The sequence below is a fragment of the Amblyraja radiata genome, chromosome 20 (assembly GCF_010909765.2).
Source record: "Amblyraja radiata isolate CabotCenter1 chromosome 20, sAmbRad1.1.pri, whole genome shotgun sequence".
Taxonomy (NCBI): domain Eukaryota; kingdom Metazoa; phylum Chordata; class Chondrichthyes; order Rajiformes; family Rajidae; genus Amblyraja; species Amblyraja radiata.
Genome location: NC_045975.1, coordinates 39,150,789 through 39,171,507, shown reverse-complemented (window position 1 = coordinate 39,171,507; position 20,719 = coordinate 39,150,789). Strand labels below are relative to the sequence as shown.

The following is a 20,719-nucleotide window of genomic DNA, read 5'->3' as shown; positions in this document are numbered from 1 at the left end:
TCTCTTGGACCCACAATACCTCAACTCTGGTCAAGAAGGCTCACCAGCGTCTCTTCTTCCTGAGGAGACTGAAAAAGGTCCATCTGCCTCCTCAGATTCTAGTGAACATCTACCGCTGCACCATCGAGAGCATCCTTACCAACTGTATCACAGTATGGTATGGCAACTGCTCTGTCTCCGACCGGAAAGCACTGCAGAGGGTGGTGAAAATTGCCCAATGCATCACCGGTTCCTCGCTCTCCTCCATTGAGTCTGTCCAAAGCAAGCGTTGTCTGCGAAGGGCGCTCAACATCGTCAAGGACGGCTCTCACCCATGGATTGTTTACCCACCTACCATCCGGGAGGCGCTACAGGTCTCTCCGTTGCCGGACCAGCAGGTCCAGGAACAGCTTCTTCCCTGCGGCTGTCACAGTACTCAAACTGTACCTCGGTGACCCCCCCCCCCCCCCGGACACTCCTCCCACAGGAAAAACACTATGACTGTATGCATGTAAATAGATTTATTTATTGAAATCATATTCTATGTCTCTCTCCAGGGAGATGCTAACTGCATTTCGTTGTCTCTGTACTGTACACTGACAATGACAATTAAAGTTGAATCTGAATCTGAATCTGAATCTAATCCAGACAGCATTCTGGTAAACCTCTTCACCCACTCCAACACGTCCATATCCTCTCTGTATTCAGGTGACCAGACTGCAGAACTCTTGAACTCCAAATGTGGCCTAACCAAAGTTTTATAAAACTACACGTGTCTGCCTAATTTGTATACTCAACGCCTTCACCAATGAAGCAAGCACACCATACCCCTTTACCACTCTATCTCCTTGTGTTGCCACTTTCAGGGATCTACACCCTGAGGACCCTCTGTACATCAATGCTGTTAAAGATCTTGCCATTAAACATATTACTTTCCCTTTACATTCAACCTCCCAAAGTGCAACTCCTCAGACGTGCTTGGATTGGACTCAATCTATCATTTCTCTACTCATATCTATAACTGATCTAAATCCAACACAGAAACTTTGACATCAAACCTTCCATAGGTTTGCACTACAACAACGCATTTAATATCATTAGAAAACTGAGCCATTAAAAATTGGTTATAATATCTTCAGTCATTTCAACAGAAGGCAAAATCCAGACTCTTTTTAAACTATTATTGATCATGGATGGCACAGATTTATTTGGCACTTACCATTCATTTGACTTAACGAGCATGGGTCTGACTCCTCATCACAAGCAGGTCCACAATTTGCTGTAACTTTCCAAGAATTCACAAAAAAACTTGGTCTCTGTTCTATGATATTCATACTGCTTTTAAAATCATCTGTGGAGTCTCCATTGAAGTTACCACATAGCCCTTCAAAAAATAAATAAACCAGATAAATACCATTAACCCAAATATAAAGTGTGTGATACAAAATTAACTCAGTTACGTAAACAAATAGGCTGCAGAAAACTTAAACTTTTCCCTAAAGAACATTGTTAGTTTACTGTTAGTTCTGGAAATTAAAACTTATACATTTCTTCATATGATATGCTATTTCCAAAACAATATTGAAATGTCTTTTTCTCATATCTGGCCTTTAATTAGGCAGAAAGTCAGGGATTATTTGTGTTCATAAAATGAATGATGATATAATATACATCTGTATCAATATTTATTGGAATGATGGAAATTTAACGAGGTGTTGAATTGTGGAAAGTCATGTCAGGGTGGGACATTTACAGTGAATGGTAGGGCACGGGGAGTGTTGTAGAGCAGACAGATCTCGGAGTGCAGGTTCATAGTTCCCTGAAAGTCATGTCACAGGTAGATAGGGTAGTAAAGAAGGGCTTTGGTACATTGGCCTTCATTGATTAGGTATTGTGTATAGAAGGCTGAAGAAGGGTCTCAACCTGAAACATCACCCATTTCTTCTCTCCAGGGATGCTGCCTATGTTACTCCAGCATTTTAATTCTATCTTTGGTTTGAACCAGCACCTGCAGTTCATTTCTTACATTATAATGTCACCATCAGCTGCACAAGATGTTGGTGCAGCTGCATTTGGAGTATTGTGTTCAGTATTGGTCACACTGCTATTGGGAGCATGTCATTAAGCTGGGAAGAGCATAGAGAATGTTCATGAGGATGTTGCCAGGAATCAGGGGTCTGAACGAGAGGGAGGTTGGACAGGCTTGGACTTTATTTATTGCAACGCAGGAGACTGGGCGGCGATTTTATAGCGGTGTATAAAATTACAAGGTGAATAGATAGAGTGAATGCACAGAGTATTTCACTGAGGATAGGGAATCAGAACCAGAGGTTTCAGATGAGAGGGGAAAGATTTAATGGGAACCTAAAGGGTAAACATTTCACTCAGAGGGGAGTGAGTATATGGAACGAGCTGCCAGAGAAGGTAGTTGAGGTACTCACTTTAACAGATTTTAAAATACACTTTGATGGATACATGAATAGGAAAGGTTTAGAGAGATATGCAGCAAAGGTGGGCGAACTTTGATGGTGCATCCTGGTTGGCATTCACAGGTTGAGCCAAAGGCCAGTGAAGGTCGGAGAGAAGAAGCGTCAAGGTGTCTGAGGGAACGGGGATTTAAAATGAGAGCCAAAGGCACAGGTTCAAGTAATTTACAAATTAGCCCTAAAGTAGTTGATTAGGTAGCAGATAAAAATAAGTGCAGCTATAGCAGAGCGGCCTTGTTGAGGTGAAGTGCCTTGGTGAGTAAAGTGCGAGTCTTTGGTTCGAGAGTCTTCAGCGAGGAGACTACGCTCAAAAGTAGAGAAGGTGAGATCCACAACCAATTGGGATTTGTCGACTGAAATAATAGCAGGCAAGTTGTTGCAGTGTGACTCTTGCAGGATGTGGGAAGTCAGGGACACCGCTGGTGCCTTTGACAACTACACCTGTGGAAATTGTGTCCAGGTACAGCTCCTGAAGGACCGTGTTAGGGAACTGGAGCAGCAGCTGGATCATCTCAGGACCATCCGGGAAAATGAAAGCTTCCTGGACAGGACCTACAATGAGGTTGTTACACCAAGGATACAAGAAGAGCGAAGGTGGGTGACAATGAGGAAGGGAAGTAAGCGTGGAGTGCAGGAGACTGAAGCAGTGGCTGCAGCTGCTGAAAACAGGTACACCCTCTTGGAAGCTGTCAGGACAGACGACAATTCCAGTCTGAGCAGCGGACAGGACTTTCAATCAAATCCTAGCGTTGAGTCTCAACCGGAGAGACCTACGTCAGGTAACGCCGTAGTGGTAGATGACTCAATAGTGAGAGATGTGGACAAGAGATTCTGTGGCAACGGGCGAGACTCGAAGATGTTGTGTTGCCTCCCTGGTGCCAGGGTCCAAGACATCCTGAAGGGGGAAGGGGAGCAGCCGGAAGTGGTTGTGCATTTCATCACAAACGACGTCGGGATGAAGAGGAAGGAGGTTCTGCAAAGTGAGTTTAGAGAGTTAGGAAGAAGGCTGAAATGCAGGACCTCTAGGGTGGTTATTTCTAGTTTGCTTCCTGTACCTCGTGCAAGTGAGGGCACGGACAGGGAGATAGGGGATCTGAATGTGTGGCTGAGGAGCTGGGGCAGGGGGCATGGATTTAGATTTATAAACCACTGGGATCTCTTCTGGGGTAGGGGTTATCTGTACAAAAGGGAGGGGTGCATCTTAACTGAAGGGGGACACTCTGGCAGGCAGGTTTGCCAGGGCTCCGCGTGTGGGTTTAAACTAAATAGCAGGAGGAGGGGTCGACAAATTGGAAGTATAAGGATGGAGTTAAAGGGAAAGAGAGTACTGGAAAAGTTACGAAAGACACCCAAATGAATGGAACAGAAAGTTCAAGAAGGGATAAGAGAGTAAGGTCAGGTGAAATAGGAACCGGTGTGAGAGGGGAATTGAATACCGAATTAAAAGTGTTATATATGAATGCGTGAAGTATAAGAAATAAAGTGGATGAGCTTGAGACTCAGTTAGACCACACCCGGACGGAGTATTGTGTGCAGTTCTGGTCTCCTAATTTGAGGAAGGACATTTGTGCTATTGAGGGAGTGCAGCTTAGGTTCACCAGGTTAATTCCCGGGAGGGCGGGACTGTCATATGATGAAAGAGTGGAACGACTGGGCTTGTATTCACTGAAATCTAGAAGGATGAGATGGGATCTTATAGAAACATATACAATTATCAAAGGATTGAACAAGCGAGATGCAGGAAACATGTTCCCAATGTTGGGGGAGTCCTGAACCAGGGGCCACAGTTTAAAAATAAGAGGTAGGCCATTTAGAACTGAGATGAGGAAAAACCTTTTCATCCAGAGAGTTGTGAATTTGTGGAATTCTCTGCCTCAGAAGGCAGTGGAGGCCAATTCACTGGATGCATTCAAAAGAGAGTTAAGGGGCTGTCCCACTGTACGAGCTATTTCAAGAGTTCTCCCGAGTTTCCCCTGATTCGAACTCGGAGAATTACGGTAATAGCCGCTCATAGGTACTCGGGGCTCTCGTGAACGTTTTTCAACATGTTTTCAACGTTGAAAAATCTTCATGAGTCTTCACGAGCTTACCGCATTTTCCCGAGTACCTGCCGTTAGCGTTACGAGCCGCTAAGAGACGTCCCGAGCTCCGACGTACCCGCTACGTACATTCTACGTGATTACCACGAGTTTGATTTTTTTTAAACTCGGGAGAGCTCTTGAATTAGCTCGTACAGTGGGACAGCCCCTTTAGATAGAGCTCTTAGGGCTAACGGAATCAAGGGATATGGGAAAAAGGCAGGAACGGGGTGTTTGTGGACGTTCAGCCATGATCACATTGAATGGCGGTGCTGGCTCGAAGGGCCGAATGGCCTACTCTAGGACCCATTTTCTTTGTTTCTATATCATATAATCTGTATCAATTGTTTCATTGCTGTAAGGCCCTCTGGTTCTCTATGGCTCTCTGTTAACCTGCTGTAATTATGTTTCTGGGCCAAATTAGAACACTATCTTAAAGTTGATTATCATTTTCCTGAAGCATCACCATAGAGCCATATTGACAGAAAATGCTTAACATGATACATACAAACCACTGAGATTACATTCCACCAAGAGGATAAAACTAAATTATAAACTGCAGCACTCAATAGATTCTGCAAGTTACAATACATTACAATACAATTTATTTGTATTCACGAGCTTACCGCATTTGGTTTCTGCAGTCATACAAACAAGTAGAAGAACCAAGACACAACACAATTTACACAAACATCCATCACATTGAATCTCCTCCTCACTGTGATGGAAGGCAAAGTCTTATCTCTCCCCTGCTCTGCCCATTCTCCTCCCGATGTCAAAGTCAAAGCCCCCGGCGGGCGATGGTAAATAAGTACCGCGGCCATTAAAGCCGCGTGGGGCGATGCAAGGCCACGCTCCGGGTCTTGGTGTTGGAGCCCCCGGCGGGCGCTAGCATGTCCTGCGGCCATTTAAAGCCGCGCCGGGCGATGTAAGGCCCCGCTCCAGGTCATCCTCAACCCCGCAACTCGGGCGGGAGAAGTCGCTGTTGCGGAAGCCCCGAAAAGCAGTCTCCCACCAGGGACCCACGGGCTCCCGGTGTTACCGTCCACCGGGCCAGCGGCTGGAGCCTCCGAATCTCCGGGGTCAGGCCGCAGCTCGCGCCACCACAACTCCTCCCGCTCTGAACTCTGCCAGTGAGTAGTCCGCAGGATCCGCGACTGGAGCCCCAGGTCGTTCCGGTTGGAGGCCGCTCCATGGTGCTAGGCCCCAACGACAACGGAGACCCGACAGAGAAAAGGTCGGGTGCTCCGTACAGGGAAAAGATTTGAAAAGTTTCCCCACCCCCATTGCTCCAGAAATTAGTTTTTTGCTCCAAACTCCAGTATCTGCAATCTTTTGTGTTACCATTTGCATAGGCAATGTTATTTTTCACTTCAGACCAAATCACAAGTTAAAGAAACATAATCAAATAGATGTGCATAAACTTCACGGTGTGGAGAAAATACTTGCATATTTCTTTATTCCTGTCCTTTAGTTACTGGCATGGAAACAAACCAACACACATGCTGGAGATCTGAACTCCAAACTGAAAATGTTAAAATTACACAAAGCCTGGCAGCATGTGAGAAGATAGAATGGTATAAGATACTGCTGATACCTTCTTGAAGTTAAGTATCGTATTTCAGAAAAAAACATTGGCAGAAAATACTTAACACTGCAGCGTCTCATTTTAACATAAAAATATTAGTTAAACTTGTGGAAGAGACTGCAGTACCCAGATTACATTCATCAGTCACTCCACAAAGCCACAGGAGTCATTCACGATCTCGAGGGATTGCTGAGAAAGAGGAGAATACTGATTTCATACCATTGGTGCTTCCAAGGAACCTCACCCCAACCATAATATACACTTGGAAAACTTCTGTCATCTTAATGAGCAGCCCTAGGCCACAGTCAGTGTCCATTTGAATGTAGCTGGAAGACCGTTTGTAGATTTTGATATTCCCTAAAAGAAATCAAATAATTACATAATTAAGAAACACATTAATATACCCCTCAAGATACAGTTCAAGCGGAGTGCAGAATGGGCTGGAGAGAACTTTCCCCAGATCAGGCTGCTACTGTCCTCTGTAAAGGGGCAATGATTTTTATGTCACATCATCAGAAGTGATGGAAGAAGGGACAAACTTTACATTTGCCTACAATATATAACTAAAATATTAGTAAATCCTATTGCAATGTTCACATTTTATCTATTTTATATTCCATTTACTTGTTTATATCCTGTGCCTTATATTTTGCATCCTTATTTTCTATTACTTCTGAATAAAATAAAAGCAGAGAAGGAGGCTGTTTGTCCTTCGGGTCTTTCGAGTCTCTGCTAGACTGTCCATGCCATTGCCCTCCCATGTAGCTTTACTCTCAGTGCTGTTAAATTCCCTTGTGAAGATATAGATTGATTCTGCACCTATTACCCTATCGGGCAGTGAGATCCATATCTTAAATAATTGAAAAAACTTTTCCTGTTACATCGACCTTCTGTCCATCAAGACAGCATCTTTCTGCTCACCTTTCCTAAACCAGTCATGATTGTATCCATCTTAACCAACCTCCTTTGTTCCAAGAAAAAACCCAGCTTCCCTAAGCTAAGACTGGTGCTGAAATCCCTCTTCCCTGCCATCTTTCTCATCCATCTCATCTTCAGCTGCCTTTATATCCTTTACAAAGTGAGGCTGCTAGAATTAGACACACTAGTCCAGTATTGTGAGTAGGAAGGAACTACAGATGCCGGTTTAAACTGAGGATAGACACAAAAAGCTGGAGTAACTCAGCGGGTCATACAGCATCTCTGGAGGAATGGAATGGGTGACATTTCTGGTCAAGACCCTTCTTCCATTATCAGTCTGAAGAAGGGACTTGACCCTAAACATCACCTATTCCATTTCTCCAGAGATGCTGTCTGACCCGCTGAATTACTCCAGCTTTTTGTGTCTATCTTTAGCCCAGTTTTATGTACTGTCCGAACAATACCTCTCTGCTTTTGTACACTGTGCTTCAGTGTACGACTCCCAGGATCTTCTATGCTGCACCAATAACTCTCTCAATATGCTCTGCCACTCTTCAGGATTTGTGTACACCTACCCCCAGGTTCCTCTGCACCTGTCACAAGTCTGTTATTTCATCCATTTTATTTTTTTTGCTGAAGTGTGGCGCTTCTCTCTGTTAATATATTTCTGCAATTCACTCTGCAGTCTATTACTTCCCTGCTCACTGCTTGCCGCGTAGGCAAGCATTGCTTCATTCCCACATGCAGAAACCTAGCCCTCCACACCCATGTCTTTGTTATTGATATTAGAAGAAACTGTAGCCTGGGCCCTGGGAACTCCGCTGACCACCACGAACAGCCTGGAAATGCTGTTAATTGTTCACTCATTGGCTTCTGTCTGAAATAATTAACCTTCATCGCTTCATCTCTGCCAGTGACCCTTTAATGTCCTTTGTCCTTTGTTGTCCTTTGTTAATTCCATGGGTTTTGCAGCCCTCTTGTGAGGGACTTTATCAAATCCCTTTTTAAAATCCATGTAAACAATATCCACTCCATTCCTGTCATCACCTCATCCATTTACCCTCATCTATTTCCCTCATGAATTTATACCACTCTATAAGATCACCCTCCTGTGCTCCAAGGAATATGTTTCTAGTCTGCCCAACCTCTCTCTATATTTCAGGCCCTAGAGTCCTGGCAACATCCTCATAAATCTTCTCTGCACCCTTTCCAGATTAATTGCATCGTTCCAACAGCTGGGTGACCAAAACTGAACACAATACTCTAAATGTGGACTCACAATGTCCTTGCATCACTGTAACATAACATCCTAACTTCTGTACCTATCTCCCTGACTGATCAAGGCCAGCATGCTAAAAGTCTTCTTCATCACCAAATCTAACTGCAATATCACTTTCTGGGAACAGTGCACTTGTACTCCTAGATCCCTCTACTCTACAACACTTGACAGGACCATACATTTAACTGTGAAGGTCCTGTCCTAGTTCGACTTCCCAAAATGTCATACCTCATGCTTCTCTGAATTAAGCTTCTTTAGCCATTTCCTAATCTACTTGCCCAGTTGATCAAGATCTCGTTGTAATTCTTGATAGCCATTGTTACCGTTTACTCTACCAACTATTTTAGTGTTATTTGCAAACTTATTAATCATACCTTGTACATTCTCATCCAGATCACTGATATAAACCACAAACAACAATAGGCCCGGGACCGATCCCTGAGGCCCACCACCAGTCAAAAGCCTCCAGTCTGAAAAGCAACCCTGCACCACCACCGTGAAGCCATTTCTGTATCCAGTTTGCTAACTCTATCTTGGGCCCACACAATATAACCTTCCAGAGCAGCCTGCAATGCAAACCTTATCAAATGCCTTGCTGAAGCCCATATTAACTTGACCAATGGCCCTGACCTTATCAACCTACGGCCCTGGTAATGGTCACAGTGAAAATTAGTTATTTTGCTATCCTGGAAAATTAAATCATTCATGAGTACAACCGGCAATGCAAACAGTATTGTTATGGCGATAGAGAAAGTGCAGGTAAAAATAGGAAATACAAGGGTCCCAATGAGGTACATTGGAGGGTCAGGAACACAGCACTCGCAAATGAGAGGTCCATTCAAGACTCTGATAACAGTGGGGAAGAAACTGTCCATGAATTTGGTGCTTTCAAACATTTGTATCTTCTGCCCGATGGGACAGGGGAGAAGAGAGAATGGTTGGGGTGTGAATGGTCCTTGATTACGTTTCCAAAAAATGCAAGTTTCGTCAACCGTTCCATGGAACTCTTTAGTTTAGTTTAGAGATACAGCGCTGAAACAAACTCTTCAGCCCACCAATTCCATGCCCGTAACCAGTTTCTGGCGCTGTAAGGCAGCAGTTCTCATGTCCATCTGTCCTATCTTCCTGTTCTTACCTGCACAAGCACATGGCACCAGAAGTAATCCAGAGATCAATGCCCTGACAGTCCCACTTTTTAAACTTTTGCATAGCTCTCAATATTCAGGACCACTTCCCTTTTCCTACCCATGACATCATGACTTCCCGACTCTTACACTCAATGCCCCTACTGATGAATGCAGGCATTCCATACACCTTCTTTATCACTCTCCCTACTCACTTTCAGGATGTTACTGTATATGCACCCACCCTCCAATTCTGCCTACATTTCAATGAAATCTCGCATTCTTCTAAACTCTCAGGAGTATCAGTCCAGTTTGCTCAGTATCTCCTCATAGGACCAGTCTGTCATCCCAGGCATCAGCTAGGAGAATAGTTAGCTGCACTCCCACTACCACATGTATATCCTCCTCAGGTAGGGAGAACAGATAGCACTCCAATAGGGAGGACAGAAAGCAATCAAACAGAATAACGCTCCAGGTTATAGATGTGCCACTGTCCTCTACACTTGGAGCAATCCTGCTCCTGCCATCATCTCTTGCTGTAAATTCCAACTTTCTTTTCGGATTATTTGCTGACGCTGGAGTTTAAAGGGCCTGTCCCACTTGGGTGTCATTTGCGTGTCATTTACGCTACATAATTTACGCGTCACGATGCACGTGCGCACGTTGTGACGCGCACATGATGGTGTGCATTACACGCGCATGGTGCATGGTGACGTAGGCAGTGACGTGCGGTCGACCGCAGCGCCCCAGGATTTTGGTATTCACAAAATCTTTGCGCGCCACCTGCAATGACGCAATTGACGCCCGCCCTTAACTTTCATTGATCTGAGCACAAGGACTCATGGGATCCCTCAGAACAATAGCACATTTACACATCTAATCTTACAGTTAAAAATACTCTGCCTGTTACTTCCAGCAAAGTGAAGACCTCACATTGTTCCACACTGCATTCCATGTGTTGGGAAAGTCACCAACAATTCAGGGAAGCTCTTTAGTCTGGCAAGAGTGGGAATTAACAACCTGCCTCCACCGTCACAGAGGCAAATGTCCTTGACACACTTAACCTGAATCCAGTTAGGAATCTGTGGGACAGGGTAGGAACCTGACTGAAAAAAGCTGAGATTTAGTTAAATATAAACACAGGCAGGAACTTGCTGGGGGATGGAGTCATACATTCCATGTGAAAACATTAAAATTAGAATGATGCACTGTCTCAAGAAAATAGAAGAAAATGGGATGTTAATGAAAATCAAAGATGTAGCTGTGGAGGCTAAGTAAGTCTGATAATGTCACAAAGCTAATTTACGGAAGGAACTATTAGAGTCAGAGCTGTGCAGCACTTCAGCCGACCAGCTGACTGCCTTGCCCAACTACATTAATCCCATTTACTTGCAATAGAACAACATCTCTCTATGCCAATATCTGTCCAAATGCCTCTTAAGCCCAGTGATTGTATCTGACTCTACCACCTTCTCCACTGAGTTACTCCAGCATTTTGTGTCTACCTTCGATTTAAACCAGCATCTGCAGTGTTTTCCTACAGATTTTGTCCGCTCCACTGCAAAATCTCCTCTAGGTATGTCTACTTTGATATCTCCAGAGATGCTGCCTGACCCATTGATTAGCTCCAGCATTTTGTGTCCACCTTTGATTTAAATCAGCATCTGCAGTTCTTTCCTACTCATTGTGTCCTCTGGCAGTACGTTCCAGATCAAACATTCTACCCGTTGAATCCCTTTTAAATCTCACAAACCTTGTTTTTGGTGAGAAAAAGGATTCTGACTACCTAATCTGCCTCTCATAATCTAATATACTTTGATTAAGACACTCTTATGGACAGAAACCATCTGATAATCCATAGATGTTAATCTTCAATGTTCAAATGGCCAAGACTGCCTTGACTAGCAGCCAACACGGTCTCATGAATACCCAGATTTGGTTATTCAAAAGCATCAAGTAGTTAGCTGGAATTGGAGCACCAGTTTGCTCTTGCAAACACATGAGCAGAATTATCAGTCTGGGTGCGAGGTCTCATTCTCCCAAAAATAAAAAGAACAAACTCAGGCAATGTTCACATTTAAACGGCAAAATTACCATAAATCCAGGTCCCTGTCATCGATTTTTGTCTTACCTGCTCGAAACGGTAAGTCTTTGAATTGATTATTGACTTCTATCATGCTACTCCTTGTGAAAACTATCTTGGTCTGTAAAACAGAATTTGGTTTGATGAATAAAAGTAGTTTTTCAACATTGGTTCAAAACAATGACATTGCAGGAAATGGTACACAATTAAGAAGGATAATTTATTGCTTCGGTGTATGGCAAACCACAGGGTCATTGGGGACACTGTGGGACTGTTGAGACAGGAGGCATATTGTGGGCAGTCTCTGCAATGCAACAGGGTGAAATGTGGAGCAACAAGATTGAACTAATACAAGAACGATAAGCTTTGAGGAATGATTCGTGTGTTCTTTCGCGGAAGGAGCAAGATGTGCTTATGAGGAGTGCCATCCTCACTAAAGGAGCCGGAGTGGTTATTTAGCCCTAGAGAGCACTATCATTCAATATTCTTATGGTGATACAAAGAATAATATTTATCCCAGCACATTCCGGGCGGTAATCCCACCAATTTCACTCTTTTTTTCCTGCAATTTCCCTGCAATTTACTCTCTCCCTCACATGCCCATCAGCTCCACTTTTCCCACTTACAGTGGCCAATTAACCTTCCAGTAAGTTGTTGGGATGTGGGAGCAAACCAAGGCATGTAGTGAAATCCACACTGTCCCAAGGAGAATGTGCAAACTGCACGGAGATTGCACATAGATTACACCTGAAAAACAACATTTATTCACTGGAATTAGTTATCTCTGGAGCATCTGAGGCTGAGGGGAGACCTGATGGAAGTATATAAAATTATGAGAGATAGATAGGTTATACAGTCAAAACTTTTTTCCAATGGTGAAGATGTAAAAGACTAGAGGGCAGAGATTTAAGGTGAGAGGGGCAAATTTTAAAGGAGTTATGCAGAGCACGATTTTTTTAATGCAGTGTGGTTGGTGCCTGGAATGCGCTGCTAGGGGTGGGGGTGGAACCAGATACATTAGGGACATTCAGGAGACTTTGGGATTAGCACATGGATATGTACATCGCAGCTACTTGATCAACGCTGTGAGGCAGCTACATCTCTGTTGTTGTTTGCACTGGTTTTTGAGTAAGACTATGACAATTGTTCTATAGTGATGCAATATGTATGAAGGTATCCGCTTAGACCGATCAGGTCTCAAATGTTCCTTCCATACAGGTGACAGAGGCATAGGGATGTTGTAGCACTGGTATTCTTGCTGTTCGAGATTCTTTATTCTGCTTGGCTTCCTCCATTCCAGCTTCCTCATATGAGTGAGCACTGCTTTTTATGTCCATCCACCAAATAGGACAATCCGATGTTTGTTGATCCCAGTGGTGTATGTCAACTTTGAAACTCTTCTGGGATGCTATAACAGAGTCTTTGAATCTTGTTTACTGTTCACTAGACTCCTGAAGCAGACACTCCACACCCCCCTCTGTCACTGGAGGATGTTACAGGGCAGACAGAGGAAGAGATTCAAGGATGTGCTCAAAGCCCCCTTGAAGAGATGAAACATGTGCATTGTTTCCTGGGAGTCTCTGGTTCAAAGTAGCGAAGGAGGACTGCGGAGAATGTCAGGAGCCTTGATTAAGACCTGCGTGTCTCTGGGATGTGGGATGAGACCTGAGCACCTGAGGAAACCCAAGCAGTCACAGTGAGGACGTACAAACTCTACACAGACAACACCGAGGTCAGGATCGAACCTGGGTCACCGGCGCTGTGAGGCAGCAACTCTACAAGCTGCGCCTCTGTGCTGCCCTAAGATATTGTTGGATACACGTGCCTATTAGCATATCTCTGCCTCAGTTGGAAAATATCACTGCTCTTAACAGACCTTGCTATCATCTATTTTTATTTAAACAACACTGCAGACTTGGCTTCCGCACTTACCTCGTGCGTTGCATAGATGACACTTGACAAACGTGTTTCTGTGTATTGGCTGCCACATTGTTCAAATGCTGCCTCTATGGTGCCATGGTTGGGTATCTTATTGCTCTGCAGGAAGAAAACAGTGATTCATGACAGAGAGACTGTTCAAACTTGACTATTGCATTTTCCCTACTTAAACTGACCTTCTGGGCGAAATATCTTTATTGTGTTATGTGTATTTCAGAGAGAGAGAGAGAGTGAGAGAGAGTGTGAGAGAGAGTGAGAGTGTAAGAGAGTGTGAAAGAGTGAGAGAGTGAGAGAGAGTGTGTGAGAGAATATAAACATTCATTACTAGCATCTGTGTGACAGAGAAAGAGAAAAGTGCAGAGAGTGACAAGAAGTACACAAAGAATGAAGGACTCCAGGAAAGATCATGAAATCCCACATGCTGTGTTCGTTTCCCGGGACCCCAGCTGTCTCTAACCGAGGGTACTCCCTGGGCTCCCAGCACCCAATCCTGTATCCCCCTGCACTCCCCCCCCCCCCCCCCCCCCCCCCCCCCCCATAGCTGACCTGGCTCTGCATGCTCCTGCCTTCCTTCATCTGCTCTGCAAAATGCAGAATGAAAGCCCTCATGCCGGGCTGGTTGGGCAGCTTTTGGACAATACAGTTGCGAGCAGCGAGAAGTAACAAGAAGGACTCCTGGCACAACACACGGATACTGAATAATGTGCTTCTGCAGACCCTCTAGAAATGTGAGTCCTGGCAACATCCACGTAAATCTCTGCCCCCTTTCCACCCTGACAACATCCATCCTATAACATGGTAACCAAATGTGAACACGATACTCCAAATGTGTCCTCACCAATGTCTTATACAACTGTAACATGATCTCCCAACTTCTATACTCAATATACTTGCTGATGAAGGCCAATGTGCTGAAAGCCTTTTTGACCACCCTATAAACCAGTGATTCCACTTTCAAGGAGTTATGTACCTGCGCTCCTAGATTCCTCTGCTCCACAACTCCCAGAGCTTCGCAATTCCTGTAGTTCTTGCCCTTGTTAGACATCCTAAAATGCAACACCTTGCATTTGTCCAACCGATCAAGATCCTGCTGCAATTTTTGACAACCATTTCCACTATCTACAATACCACCCACTTGAGTGTCAGATAAATTTGCTAATTATGCCTTGTATGTTCTCATCCAAATTGTTGATATAGATGACCGAACCCTGAGCAACACTACTAGTCACGGGCCTCTAGTCTGAAAAACAATCTTCCACCATCTGCTTCCTTCCATGAAGGCAATTTTCTATCCATTCAGCTATCTCTCCTTGGATCCAATGTGATCTGACCTTCCAGACAGTCTACCATGCGGAACCTTGTCAAACGCCTTGCAGAAACCCATGCACACATCCACAGCTCTGCCCTCACCAATCTTTATGGTCACATCGTCGCAAATCTCAACCAGATTCATAAGACACAATCTTCCACGTACAAAACCACACTGACACATTTCCGTCAGACAACTTTAGTTAAATCCAACTGATGTTATCCGAGAAGACTTCAATTCGGCAACTTTCCTACCCATGCTGTTCGACGACTGGCTTTCAGTGCAGCTTTGCCACCTATTCCAGTTACCTGAACAATCACTGATCCCTTCCTCAATGCTTCACTGCTGCTTGGCAAAGACGTCAGGCACCACATCACCTTAAATAAACAACTGTGCTTTATTCTCGAGCTGAATGTGGCCAATCTTGACTTGATTGGGCCTGAAATAAGACAACCAAGCTTTGATAGTACAATCTGAAATTGGCGCACACCGCAAACTATTAGCACTTGCACAATGCACATTTTAAAATGTGGTCCTTTCATTTAGCTCATTCCTCAAACCACTTCAATAACGAGGACTGAGTACTCATCCCACTTCCCTTCCTGCCACTCCCACAGATGCTTCTTGACCTGCTGAGTTCCCCCAGCAGATTCCTGATTCCAGCATTTCCAGTCGCATGTGGGATGGAAGATTGCAACCTTCACGTGGTCCGCCCTGTTTCGACGAATGAAATCAACCTGGCGTGCACAATCAAATAAGATCAAATAGAACAAGTTGTCCTACAACTTTAGGCTGTGCACGCCATACACAAGAAGAAGAAGAAGTCCTTGAGTCTTCACTCTCCCAATGTCTAGGTCACAATACTAAATTAACAGAACTAAGGAATGGTTCAGATAATGGATATGATTTTGCAGAGCAACTTTGCTCAATAAAGATTCTTACAAGAAAAGGTTTCAGGCCACTGTAATGATAAAGACTTTTCAAATTCAGCAGAATTTCAGCAATTTCCCTCGACAGATGTCAACTTACCCCAACAAGTAAATACTGACAGTCCCCATGAAATCGGTATGTGCTTTCATCAAATGTGGTCACAAATGAGCCTCCTTCAACTGAACAGGTTCCAGGACATTGAATGTCAGAGCAGTCCCACTGAGCGCCAACGCAGGTGCTGTGAATTCAAGACAAAGTCACTGAAAATGTCTTGAAAAAGTTTGAGAAAATTGTGTCCAGTATTTTCCCAAAGTTGACCATAGATTATAAAACAAAAATAGATACATCTAATCTTGTATTCAATCAAGACTTTGCAACATTTGTACTTTATTTGAATTTTTAAATGATGTTATTTTGGAGATGCAAATTGCTTTATTTCCTATATTAAAGGAGAACCAATCTAGTTATTCGGAGACCATTTCTGAATACTTTGCTTAATCCTGGGATTTGGACTTTGTTGTACACTGATTTGGACAATGTACAAATTGGACAATATTTTGAAAGTGTAGTACGACAATTGCCAAAGGAACTGATCCCTGGGTAAACGATGACTGGGGATTTCATTGCAGGAATTAAATTAGATCAAGTAGGAATATTTTAAATATTTAGTTGGATAGACACAAATAGATGATTAAAACAAAGATGGCAGTGACAAAGTTATGAGACATGTTATTAATTCAAAATTAGAAAATATATAGATTTTCTTTCAGTAAATGTATTTTTCAGACAAAAATTGGGATATAGAGGATCTTATGGATCAACAACATGCATTATAACAAGGAGATTATTCATTGATTTGAAGGCAAAACATTTACAAAATATATGCAGTAAAATTTTGATTTACCAGGAAGAACACAAGGTATCCTTTTTTTCTCCAGGGGCATATATCTTCCCATTTTGAACACAGGGGCACTGATTTCGAGGTATGCATGTATATTTGGAGGTAATGTAATCAAGAACAGTTCCTGCAGCAAATTAAGCACAATAATTACATGGGATTCGTCATTGTATTTTTAATTTCTTTACTTTATTTCTCTATGTGATAATTTGAGTTAAGGCGACAGGCCAAACATTGACATTGCTACTTTGCACTGTGTTTAATGGAAAGGTTAAATAAAAATTACTCTCATAATTCAGACTTGCAGATTAATTTGGATCTCTATTCCCAAGATGATGCCAAGGCAAATGAAATGACTGAGATAAATGTGCAGTATGCCCACGGGACAAAATAGAGAACTCCCCATTCATTATTTACGTATCTGTTATATTGACCAAGAGAGACTGAATGAGAAACATAGTGGTGGTGTCCGTGAAGAAAGGGGTGTTAATGGTAGCTGATGTCTGTAGGAGGTATATATAGAGGGAAATAAATGGGATTAGAGGTGAGTGAACACCAATGTTGAAAATACAGCAATTGGTGGAAATCTGAAATAAAATTGAATAGAGGAGATACTCAATATGCTAGAACAACTCGGTGGCTCAGACTGCATCTCTGGAGAACATGGATAGGTGGCGTTCCGGGTTTGGACCCTTTTTCAGACTGAAGAAGGGTCCCGACCAGAAACGTCCCCGATCCATGTTCTCCAGAGATGTTGCCTGACCTGCTGAGTTACTCCGACATTTTTAGTCTTTCTTTGTAAACCAGAACCTGCAGTTCCTTGTGTGTATAGAAGATACACAGCAGGTCATCTGACATTTATGGAGAGAGGAACTGAGTTAACAAGAAGAGTCCCGACTTGAAATTTTGCCTATCTATGTCCTCCCGATATACTGCCTGATCCCCGCTGAGTTACTCCAGCACTTTGTGTTCTCTGCTAGATTCCAGCATCTGCATTTCCTTGTGCCTCTAACATTGGAAGCCGATGACAATAGATAAATTAAATAGTCATGGTTGGAGGCTGACTCATTTACATCAAAGCCAACGCTAGACATCCGATACAATGAATTAGAAAATTATTCAGATGACTCCAAACTAAATGCCACTGAAAATGTTGTTGTCTTAGCGTAGAGAAAATGTTGTGGACATTTTTTTATTAGGAAGAACTGGGAAACCTATTTCATTTTTCAGTGAGTTTTGAATGCTCACTGAATACTGTAACACATATTTTGCAGCACAAGGTTCCCCCATTGATGTTTGCAGAGTGCATTGACTAGCAGTGAGGTTTTCAACCACCCAGATCTGAAAACCATAATTTACACATGCTCTCTGAAGCCAAGCTCCTTCAGGGGCTAATAAGAAAGATAGACACAAAATGCTGGAAAAATTCTGCGGGACAGGCAGAATCTCTGGATTGAACGAATGGGTGACATTTCAGGTCGAGACCCTTCTTTAGGCATTCCTTCTCTCCAGAGTTGCTGCCTGTCCCGCTGAGTTACTCCAGCATTTGCGTCTATCTTTGGAGTAAACCAGCATCTGCAGTTACTTCCTACACATTTCGTCAGGAGCTAATAATCCAACTGCATTCTTTGTCACAAGTGCGATCTGTGACCTCAACCAAGTGCCTGGACTGCTTTGTCGAGGGATGTCACAGTCACTATCGCTCTCTGCTCCTTGGCCTCTGACTCCGCACTCAAGGTGACTCCGCACTTCAGTTCTCAGGAGCAGACAGAACAGCGCAGGAACTAAAAGCTTCCCTTCAATGCAGGTGCACAGAGACAATACTACCCCACCACACTTGCTTTATTTCAGCACAGCTGGGACCTTATCCACTAAACAGCCGGACAAATATCAGTGCAAATTAGATTATAACAAAAACGAGTTAAATTCTTCGGAGGCATAATGACTCCATTGCTTGTAGTTACAATCACAGATGCATGTGATGAATAATTTCCTGTACTCCCATTGCCATACTGGCTTTTCTGTCCTGGGTCGAAGATCATATTTCTGTCCTGGGCCTCCTCCTCTGTCAGAGTGAGGCCCAAGCAAATTGGAGGAACAGCACCTCATATTTAGCTTGGGCTGCTTACAACCCAGCGGTATGAATATTGACCTCCAACTTCAAGTACTCCTTGCATTCCCTCTCTCTCACCCATCCGAGTTCTCCGACCAGGCAGAATGGTCTCCTGATTAAATTTTACATCTGTATGCTTCGTTGTTAATTTCTCCTAGCTAACAATGATCTATTCAACATTTTTCTTGATTTTCGATCCCTTTGATTTCTCTTTTTCACACCCTACCCTTCCACATCTGTCTATCTCCCTCTCCCCTGACGTTCAGTTTGAAGAAGGGTCTCGACTGGAAACATCACCCATTCCTTCTATCCAGAGATGCTACCTGCCCCGTTGAGTTACTCCAGTATTTTGTGCCTATCTTCGGTAAACCAGCATCTGCGGTTCCTTCCTGCACACTATTTTAATGCATGGTCTAGATAAAAAAAGCCTATTCCCGCAACTCTCTCAAGATAATGTTAAAATGTAATTCAGTCCAGAGGGAAGGTCTGAACCTCAAACGTTGTCTGTCCATTTCCTCCACAGATGCTGCCTGACCCAGTGAGTGCCTTCAACTAATCTCCTTTTTTGGTTCCAGACAATAATCTTACCTTCTGGGCAGAAGCAGCCAGGTTTGCAATAACTGTCACAAGTGAACTGTGGGTTTAAGCAGGTAGATAAGCAGGGTGATCCACATTCCTGGTAAACCTGGTTCGCGGGACAGTCAGCCATAGCTAAAATATAGAAAATAAACAATAGAGTTGTGTAATAAGTGTCAAGTAACGTTGAGTATGACATTTTCTCATGATCAGCAGAAATATTTGACACAATACAACATCCTCTGAGTTCATCTATAGGCTTTTGCCTTCCATCCATTTTAACCAATTCACTGTTTAAATCCAGGTTAATAATCTCATATTTGGGGATTGACATTTCTGTGTTATGTTGACGCCTTATCAATTTGTTGATATTGGAATACAATGTCCCAGCAGGCTGTGGGGGAGCTGGGAAGGGGAAGGGAAGGAGGGAGAAAGCAAGGACTACCTGAAATTGGAGAAGTCAATTTTCACACCGCTGGGGTGTAAATTACCCAAGCAAAATATGAGGGGCTGCTCCTCCAATTTGCGGTGGGACTCACTCTGGCCATGGAGGAGGGACAGGACGGAAAGGTCAGATTCGGAATGGGAGGGGTAGTCGAAGTGCTGAGCCACCGAGAGATCAGGTTGGTTAGTGCTAACCGAGCGGAAATGTTGGGCGAAGCGATCGCCAAGCCTGTGCTTGGTCTCACCGATGTAGAGCAGTTGACACCTAGAGCAGCGGATGCAATAGATGAGGTTGGAGGAGGTGCAGGTGAACCTCTGCCTCACCTGGAAAGACTGCTTGGGTTCTTGATTAGTACGTGTGTCAGTGGTTATGGGGAGAAGGCAGGAGAATGGGGTTAGGCAAGAGAGATAGATCAGCCATGATTGAATAGCGGAGCAGACTTGATGAGCCAAATGGCCTAATTCAGCTCCTATCACATATCACCCAATGACCTGTCAGCGTTAGGTATGTTTCATCCATACAGCATATTTCTCGGGTCTGTCCATTCCCTTTTGCATTACCGCAAATAATCCTCGGTACAGAACCTCCAACCGAGAATACTCAGCCCAGCTACCAGAGCATTTAGGGAGTGGGGAACATGATTGTGAAGGAAAGGAGAAAAAATGTCTCACACCAATGAGAAAGGCAATGGGGGCGAGGTCACATTTAATGCAGGGCCGCTTGACAGGAAATTGTTTTACATTCTACATCTACAGGGAGTATGGATGAATTGAAGGTAGATTTTTAATATAATTATTAGTTGCAAAACTAAGGATATGAATTTATTATGTATGATAAGATTGCCCAAATAGTTCAACCTGCATGCACTACATGATGAAGCTACAATAATAATGAACAAATAACCACATCAATTACTTATAACCATGGAATACAGAAGTAACTCATATCTCAATTATATGAGCCACTGGGCTTCAT

General features: G+C 43.5%; 1 protein-coding gene across 1 annotated transcript in view; it reads right to left on the bottom strand.

The window, feature by feature from the left end:
* LOC116984421 (mucin-6-like) overlaps window positions 1-20,719 on the bottom strand; it is a 110,981-nt gene that overhangs the window by 34,947 nt on the left and 55,315 nt on the right. The window contains exons 9-15 of the mRNA XM_033038574.1: window positions 19,312-19,434; window positions 16,617-16,737; window positions 15,812-15,950; window positions 14,020-14,148; window positions 13,468-13,572; window positions 11,584-11,656; window positions 6,376-6,488 (exon numbers count right to left, since the gene is read on the bottom strand). Coding sequence (XP_032894465.1) covers window positions 6,376-6,488; window positions 11,584-11,656; window positions 13,468-13,572; window positions 14,020-14,148; window positions 15,812-15,950; window positions 16,617-16,737; window positions 19,312-19,434 — 803 coding nt within the window. The remainder of the gene's footprint in view (window positions 1-6,375; window positions 6,489-11,583; window positions 11,657-13,467; window positions 13,573-14,019; window positions 14,149-15,811; window positions 15,951-16,616; window positions 16,738-19,311; window positions 19,435-20,719) is intronic.